At 38.2% G+C, this 9,300-nt stretch overlaps 1 protein-coding gene across 1 annotated transcript in view; it reads right to left on the bottom strand.

Annotated features, from left to right (window-relative positions):
- Positions 1-4,158: 4,158 nt before the first annotated feature.
- LOC106884507 (serrate RNA effector molecule homolog) overlaps positions 4,159-9,300 on the bottom strand; it is a 52,759-nt gene continuing 47,617 nt past the window's right edge. The window contains exons 20-22 of the mRNA XM_089350680.1: positions 8,184-8,376; positions 6,075-6,183; positions 4,159-5,387 (exon numbers count right to left, since the gene is read on the bottom strand). Coding sequence (XP_089206806.1) covers positions 5,318-5,387; positions 6,075-6,183; positions 8,184-8,376 — 372 coding nt within the window. The 3' untranslated portion in view covers positions 4,159-5,317. The remainder of the gene's footprint in view (positions 5,388-6,074; positions 6,184-8,183; positions 8,377-9,300) is intronic.

Genomic DNA, 9,300 nt, shown 5'->3' with positions numbered 1-9,300 from the left:
TGCTCTCACATCTGGAAGTGCTACTACTGTACACGCATACTGAACTACAATCAGAGAAAAGTTACTTAACTGATTGGCATAAAATCACTCACATATATATGCTCCAGCTTCTAGCCCATGAATGTACTCTCCTCTCTCTACAGTGGAGGCATAATGGACCAGTGGTTAGGGCAGTGGACTCGCGGTCGTAGGATCGTGGTTTCGATTCCCAGACCGGGCGTTGTGAGTGTTTATTGAGTGAAAACAGCTAAAGTTCCACGAGGCTCCAGCAGGGGATGGTGGCGAACCCTGCTGTACTCTTTCACCACAACTTTCTTCCTGTTTTTGTTGTACCTGTATTTCAAAGGGCCGGCCTTGTCACACTCTGTGTCATGCTGAATCTCCCCGAGAACTACGTTAAGGGTACACGTGTCTGTGGAGTGCTCAGCCACTTGCACGTTAATTTCACAAGCAGGTTGTTCCGTTGATCGGATCAACTGGAACCCTCATTGTCGTAACCGACGGAGTGACAACTACCTCTCTCTACATTTTCTGCCAGTACTACAATGACCTCTGTTCTTTGGAAATAGCTGTTTCAGATCACATCAACCTAGGCACTTCCAACTCATTCATCTCTCCTCCTTTTTCCTCACCCATGTTGTGTTCAAACTACTTTCTAACAGTAAATAATGATGCTGCTATGCCACTGTTTAACAATTCAAATTTAATCTATGTCCTACTACACCAAATATTTGCAGCATCTCAGGAAGTATTTCCAAGGGGCCAGCTGATTTTCCTGGCTTCATACCTTAATCACCCTATCTACCATACTGCTGTCAACTAAGATGGCTGGTTTCTCTCATATGTATCTACTTGGTGTACTCTCTTTCTCTCCCACCCATGCATTCTCCACATTCAGTAACCTCTCATAGTAGTACTCCCATATCTTTTTCTTTTCAACATCATTGAGAGCAAGTGCACTGTTTTCATGCCAAATACACTTCTCCATGATGGAATCGCAATTCTCTCAAGTACACTGTCTTCCTATTCTGAACATATCTTCTCTTTGATCCTCAGGCTGTAGAACATGCAAATTTCTTTCTTCTTTTTTAAGTGTCCCCATCATCTACTTGTGGAGGCACATGGCTTAGTGGTTAGGGTGTCAGCATCATGATCGTAAAATTGTGGTTTCGATTCCTGGACCAGGCAACGCATTGGGTTCTTGAGCAGAACACTTCATTTCACGTTGCTCCAGTCCACTCAGCTGGCAAAAATGAGTAACGCTGTGATGGACTGGCGTCCCATCCAGCTGGGGAACACATACGCCATAGAAACCGGGAAACCGCGCCCATTAGCCTGGCTAGGCTTTAAAAGGGTGCAAACAAAAAGAACATCATCTACTTACTATTTGATTTTTCTCTTTGCCATTGCCTTTCTTTTGCTCTGCTCCAAAAATATATCTGGGTTATGAACTTCAGCATGTTGTCTCATAGAAACACTCAATTTATCTATACTATATATAAAACAGAGATGTGTGTGTAATCGCTTTTCACGTGAAATCGACTTCACCAAATGCTTCCATATTTGTAATGCATGAATAATTTGACCTCAGATAAATCTTAGGCTCTTCATTTGATTTTTTTAATTAAAAATAAAAAATATTGCTTTATATTTAAGATTCACTTCTTTAAAAAGGTTCCTCAATGTCAACTTCCGGTATTGACATAACAACCGCAAAAAGCTTCACTCTCTATTTTGTGTGTTCGTGTGTATGAGAGAGAGAGAGTAAATACTACATACACACCGCTCTTTCACTCTGTCTCACACGCATACACACGCACCCCTTGACTCACTCACACTCTGTCTCTTACAAACACACACATACATAAATGTATACAAACATATTTACAAAGACACACGTGTGTATGCGCACGCGCGTGCGTGTTTGTAAGAGTTCCCTATAAATCTCTATCTTCTTTTCCCTCTTGCCAAATGCTTCAAGTAATAATTCCTTTAATCTTTGAGGGTTCTCTATTTACAGCAGGGCCATTACATTAGACATGCTTCCTATCATCAACCTCTTTATCATGCCACTAGAGAAGTTGTCTGCTAAGAATAAAGTGTCCTTTCCACACTTTATCAGTTTATATTTTAAGTTACTGCTCACCAAGTGCATGGCAGCATAGTGAAGCAGCTCACTTCACAACATGGTTTTAGGATCAGTTCCACACTGGGCAACATCTTGGACCAACCAGTGCCTTGTAACTGAATTTGTTAGCCGGAAACTATGTGGAAACCCACTGTGTGTGTGTGTGTGATCATCATCATCATTTAATGAGCACATTCCAAGTTGACATGGATTGTATGGTTTGACATGGATCCAATGAGAGTCAAAGGACTGCATCATACTTCAGTGTCTGCTATGGCATGGTTTCTATGACCAGATACCTTTCTTAACACTAACCGCTCTATAGTGATTACAGGTGTCTTTTTTTTTCATGCCACCATCACTACTGAGGTCACAAACCAAAAGAGAAGATGTTGCCTCTCTCTCTCTCTTTCTCTCTGTGCACGTGCACATGCCAGTGTTTGTTCCCCCACTGCTTGGCAACCAGCGTTGGTTAGTTTACACTCCTGTAACTTAGCAGTTCAGGAAAAGAAACCAATAGAATAAGTACCAGACTTCAAAAAAAACTAAGTACTAAAGTCAATTTGTTCAACTAACCCCTTCAAAGCATTGTCCCAGCAAGGCCACAGTCCAATGACTGAAGCGAATAAAAGATAAAAGACATATATAGATATTCTTTATTTCATTTTACAAGGGAAAGGTTGGCAGTTACTTCAAAGTTTTGGCTATGTAGCCTCCATTGGACATTCTTATGGAAGTTACATAGCCAAAACTCCAAAGTAACAGTCAACTTTTTCCTTGTAAAAATAAATGTACTGAATGATCTTTCGATTTAATGGGTGACAGCTTTTATGTATAATTATGCATAAAAATAAGAATTCCAAGAATCAACACATGGTGTCATTTGAGTATGTATTGAAAAATATTATTATCACTATTATTACCTTGCGAAGACTTATTGGGTCAAGCGAAAGCAAAATTGGGATGGCACCTGTGCCCAGCGTCGCCTTTCTGGCACTTGTGCCCGCAGCATGTGTAAGGACTTTCGAGCGAGATCATTGCCAGTGCCCCTGGACTGGCTCTTGTGCGGGTGGCACATAAAATACACCATTTTGAGCGTGGCCGTTGCGAGTATCACCTGACTGGCCTTCGTGCGGGTGACACTTAAAAGCACCTACTACACTCTCTAAGTGGTTGGCATTAGGAAGGGCATCCAGCTGTAGAAACTCTGCCAAATCAGATTGGAGCCTGGTGTAGCCATCTGGTTTCACTAGTCCTCAGTCAAATCGTCCAACCCATGCTAGCATGGAAAGCGGACGTTAAACGATGATGATGATGAACTAGTAACCAGCTATTTTATTGAGTACTCCAGGATCAGGACCCAGACAACAAAATACCCAGTAAGCATAGACAGCAACTACTCCAGCACTTGCTACAACAGAACGCAGTAGTAAATTACAGCTTATAGCATGTAACTGATGATACAATCATTAAAAGCTAAATGGCAGACAGAAGAGGACCTGCATCTACAACATGACTTCTATGACATTGAAGTCATGCTGAGTCAGATTCACTTGGCAGATTACATTTTGCTTGTAACAGTCACTCAACAGGCATAAACTGCAACAACATGGACACTGGAAAAAGGAAAATGAGAAAAGATCTGACCAACAAGCACCTGGTGCTGGACATTCCAAGAAGACTTTAAATGCAAAGTACCAGCTGAACAGAAATGGAGAGATTGTGGCAGGTTGACTGTGCTGGAAGAAGCTTGCTGTTTTCTGTATCTCACAATGAGAGAGAGCCTAAGTCAAGATAAGTCATTTATTAAGATAAAATATCTAACCTGCCTTATCCAATGTATCTTTCCCTTTATCAGATGGGTGTAAATTTGTGGAAGATTTAGTTGCTATTTTAAATAGATCTCAAGTAAGGCTCTCTTGTTGGTTCACATACTATATACGAATGAGTATGAGCTGAGATTAGAGAACTGAAAAGATGAAGGAGCTGAAAATGAAACAATAACAGAAGGAAAAAATACAAATAACACATTTGCCATAGATAAATGTCTTTATTTTGCTATTGCTTTTGTCACTGCCACCACCAACACTACAACCACCGACAGCCTCACTTAGTACTTCAGGCACCACTGAAGGAATGCCAAAGGAATGCAGCACATTAGGTTAAAGTCAGACGATGGGTAGTGTAAGACAGGATGAAGAAAGATGGGACAAGCGTTCGATTGCATTATTACAGCTTTACACGTACAGACACAGTTGGTTCTCAAAAAATCAAAATCAAATGAAGGGGGGGGGGAGGTGGTACAGAGAAAGAGTGGCGTGTGAAAACTGAGACATTTGTATATTGGTGGATCAAAAGGTCCTTACTGCTAGTTGGAATATACAACCACCCAACCCCAGTAAGAGTGGAAACAGCTTTGTCAGTCAGGTGTATTGGTGCAAGTAGTGTTTTGTGCTGCCTTGCTTAAAAGTAGCCACACAGGGGAAAGTACAAGTTTTGAGATCTTCACTGTATGGACAAGGACCTAATACTTTAACAGCACATCTGAAAAACACTTCTCACGATAACCAATAACATAACAGCCATTGCCACCATCAACGTCATTACTGCAACCACAATCAACATAATCACTTCTTTCACCACTGCTACAACTATGACTATCACAACAGCAGCAGTTGCCAGTACTATCATCATCATCAGCATCATCATCATCACTGGCTTTGAACTACCAAAATACAATTATTACCTTCACCACTATTTTAGCTGCCAATACTAACACCAACATTGCTACCAACATCACCACCAATGAAACTGCCAAAACAACCACAGCTCCCATCACCACCCAATCGCTGTCACTATGATCATCCCTACCACTACCATCCACGCTAGCTTGCTGAATGCAAATGAGTAGGCACACTGGAAGATATCCAAGAAAACAAATAGGGGGGGGGGGGGGATAGGCAGTCAGACAAACAGAAATAAAACATTTATGGCAAAAGAGTAGAAAAAATGTGAAGAGGTAATAAAATTATGAAAAATATAATTATGATAAGGAGAGAGAGAGAGAGAGATAAAGAGAGGATATGAGTGAAGTTAGAGAAAAAAAAATGAAAAAAAAAAAGATTTAATAAAATAAATAAAAAAAAATGTCTCCATTAAAAAATGTTTAAAGCTAAAAATGTATCTTATTTAGAATATGTCCACGTCTTCTGGTGCATCGAGATCCCGATATTCTATGATGCTTCTTGGATCAGAACGTCTAGGATGAAAGAAAAAGAAAAGAAAGTTAATTAGTTCAACAGAATAATGAGTTATAAAAGGAAAACAAAATCATCTTTAGTATTGTGAATTTGAAAGAGACTAAACCATACAACAGGGTTTATAAGTATTCACCAACTGGTATTTATTTTAAATTTCTTACTTTGAATAAACTGTAGAACATATCTATAGAGACTACAAGGACTGCCAATTTTTTCTGGTCTGTTACAACTGAACAAAACACTGATTGACTGACACTCAATCAAAACTATTGACTTCAGTAAGTAGTGATAGTCATACAATCCAAAAGGGCATTAACTCTAGAATTCAGATTATTTTGTCAAATGTAATATTCATTCATATTGTTTTGAATTAATCCTGTATTACGTTATGATTTTGAGATTTCGATTATGTAATTGTTTATTTTTAGAATGACACTGTAGGGTAGGAGTGAGAGAACAGACCTGGCTACTTTGAACATAAAATGAGTAGCATACTTGGGCCTGATGTGGTCAGTTTAAATACAAAAGGGTTAATGAAGTAGCTATCAATGGGAATTGAAATGGAATTGCAAATTTGATTTGCCAACGTTCATCATATCATAAAGGTTATGCAGCATAAACAAAAACTCTTACATTGGTCCATGTTTGTCCAAAGAGAAGCGATGGGATTAATGAAGACTACTTACCTGTATGGTTTCATATGTCCCAGACCAACATTTCCAATGCCCCCTCGTCTATAATCAAGTCGATAGTTGTCTCTACCATAATTGGAAGCAACATATGGAGTTGGTGGTGCTACAAAATAAGGACATATAAACAAACAACTTGTGAAGAAAAACTGAAAGATAATGATTAAAGCAGGTGTTTGAAAATAAGTACTTCACAATAAGAGGTAAATAAAAAGAATCTAAAAGATCCTATGAGATTTTTCTTATATTTTTGTGGTGGATTTCATAATAAATGTCAGTTTATTTCAAGATGGTTGTATTTCTTAAGTTTTGTTTTTGTATCAACATTAGTTGGTTAACTGAAATGGTGGGCTTCTTACTTTGATGTACCTGTCAATTATCTCCAGTAACTAATCAATTCCATTTGATCAACCCCGTCCAATATGGTAGAAGGCAAAACTGAACTCAATGGAATTTGAACACAAAATGTAAATGAATGTAACAAGTACCCAACCAAAGTTGAACAATAAAGATCCTACAAAGGCTTCTTCTCTACAGAAATGACTTACATGAATTCAGACCATTGCATTCCGCCACTATACCAAGGAACCGTTGCTAGACATGCTGAAAAACAGCAACAAATCTCTCTCAGATCAGACTCCTTAAAAACGAAAGACTTGTCGGATAATGCAGTCCTAGATACATTCAGAAAAATGATAGGATGGTCACTGCTGGAAATTTTTTTTTTTTTTTTATGTAGTCATAAGTCTGCTCAACCACAGCTGATTTGAAGCTAAACAACAAATAACATATTACTCATAAACCTTACTCAAAAAATAACAAAACCTTACACACACACACATCTATTGACACACCTGACAACCATTCTTTGCTACTCTACCACTGACAAAGAAAATACTCTACATCATAGAAACAACACAAAAGCACTGGCCAGTAAACTATTTCATCTCCATCAGTACTCCAAACATGCAGAAAAAGAGATATAGTTAATTGAATTAAGATGGATATCATAGAAGTTCATGACCTAAATTGTCTTGAAAATCCATAAGTGCCACAGAATACATAATCTACAAAAATCCTGTATATTAGTTTTTTTTTTTATTTTATCTTAAGAGGGTCAATATGTATTATATGCTATCTCTTCTCTGTCTATCTCTCTCCCTCTCTTGCTCTTCATCCTTTCTGTTCTTCTCTCCCTTTCTATAGGTAGATAGATAGGTATATATGATTTTTCGTACAAATAGCAATATCTCCTCATGTCACAGCTTTGCGATGTTCTTCTACCCTTATTTTGAGGGGGCGATATGTTTCGCCTTTGTATAACCTACCACAGCTGCATGGGATGGAGTACACGCAGTTTTTGGTCATATTCTCTTCTGTTGGTGGTTTTACCTGAAGGAGATATTTGCGAAGTGTTGTATTGCTCTTGAATACTGCCCTGATGTCATATGGGCCGCATATCTTTTGTATCTTTTTGGAGAGGCCTTTCACATAGGGTAGACAGACTGTAGACAGTTTATTGGTTTCATCCTCTCTTTTCTTCATAATTGGAGTAGATAGTATGTTCTTGGGGTAGTTGTTTCTTAATAGATTGTTACTGAGCAGCACATATGCTAGGACACAACAACCTCCTAAGCAGACCGAGTGCAGATATGAACAGCATATGGGAACCGGTATTGAGGAAGGATAGAAAAATAATAGATTTATAAGCCCTAAAATTCACTCCGTAATTGCCCACGGGCATATGGCGTAGTGGTTAAGAGCGCGGGCTACTAACCCCAAGATTCCGAGTTTGATTCACGGCAGCGACCTGATTAATAATAGTAATAATAATAATAATAATATAATAATAATAGTAACATCGTTAGGAATGAGAACCCAGGTTCGAAATTTCCCCAAGACACCTGACAAAGGCTGGAGGGTATATCAGCCGAAACGTTGTGTTAACAACAAACAAGATGAGGACAAATATCCGTCAAATGTAAATAATGTATATTACAAGTACTCATTTTAAAATGTAGAGGAATAATGCTACAGGTTACAGGGCCATTAGTCTGCAACTCAACAACCACAAAAATAACAATGTAAAACAATAAATACACTTACCTCCATAGAGTAAAGGTGGTCTTGGCTGGTTGTAAGCCAGCATCTGAGGAATTGCTTGAAAGGCATTACCTGGCCCCAACAAGCTGTCTCGTTGGCCAGTTGTAGTGCCACTAGAGCCTGGCTGTTTGGTCCCAGGATGTTCAGGCAACTGAGGTCGTTTAGAGTCAAGCAGATAGTTGTTAAAGAAGGCAACCTTCAAAACAAGAATATTACATCTAAAACACTGAATAGACATTCACAACAAATACAGTAATTAGAGCTACAGTGAGATTCAAGATTACTGATATTAGTGGGTTGCAAGTTCAAGCCTTATTTATATTTATTCTCTCTTTATCATTAGAGCTAAATGAAAGGCAACAAGCAGTTTTTTTTTTATTTTATCTTAAGACAAAATGCTAAACGACATTTCTTACAGCTTTACATTCTGAGTTCAAATTCCACTCAGGTTGACATTCATCCTTTTAGGATCAATGAAATAGGTACCAGTCATGAACTGGGACTCCTGTAATCAACAAGACCCCTTCCACAAAATAAAATGCCCGTTGTGAAAAATAAGTCGAATATCATGAATGAGGTGATAATATATATGATTGTTGTTATTATTATTATTATTATATTATTAGCAGCAGCAGCAGCAAGTTAGCAGAATTGTTAGCATGCTGGGCGAAATGTTTAGCAGCGTTTCATTTGTCTTTATGTTCTAAGTTAAAATTCTGTCACGGTCAACTTTGCCTTTCATTTTTTGGGTGTTAATAAAGTAAGTACCAGTTGAACACTGGAGTTGATGTAATTGACTTACTTCCTGAAATTGCTGCCCTTGAGCCAAAATTTGGAATTACTGTCAAGTTGACAGTGCTAATGGGGATGATAATAATTTCTTACTGTAGGAAAAACCATTATTTTGTAGGGAGCATGTTATAATTAAATAGTCTACTCCTAAATAGAGTATACTCAGAATTTTCATTTTTTCTCTCTTAGAATATCTGGAAAATTTTACAAATGAATGACATCAACTGTGTCAACCATAATGAATAAAAGACATTAATTATTGTTAGCATGAAAATTGAACACTGTGGCCAAAGAATAAAATTTGATAGACATTGCTGGAGAGCTAAGG

Source organism: Octopus bimaculoides, chromosome 4 (genome assembly GCF_046866305.1).
Source record: "Octopus bimaculoides isolate indiv1 chromosome 4, ASM4686630v1, whole genome shotgun sequence".
NCBI lineage: Eukaryota > Metazoa > Mollusca > Cephalopoda > Octopoda > Octopodidae > Octopus > Octopus bimaculoides.
Note: the sequence above shows the minus strand (reverse complement) of the source record. Positions and strands in the feature narration are given on the sequence as shown.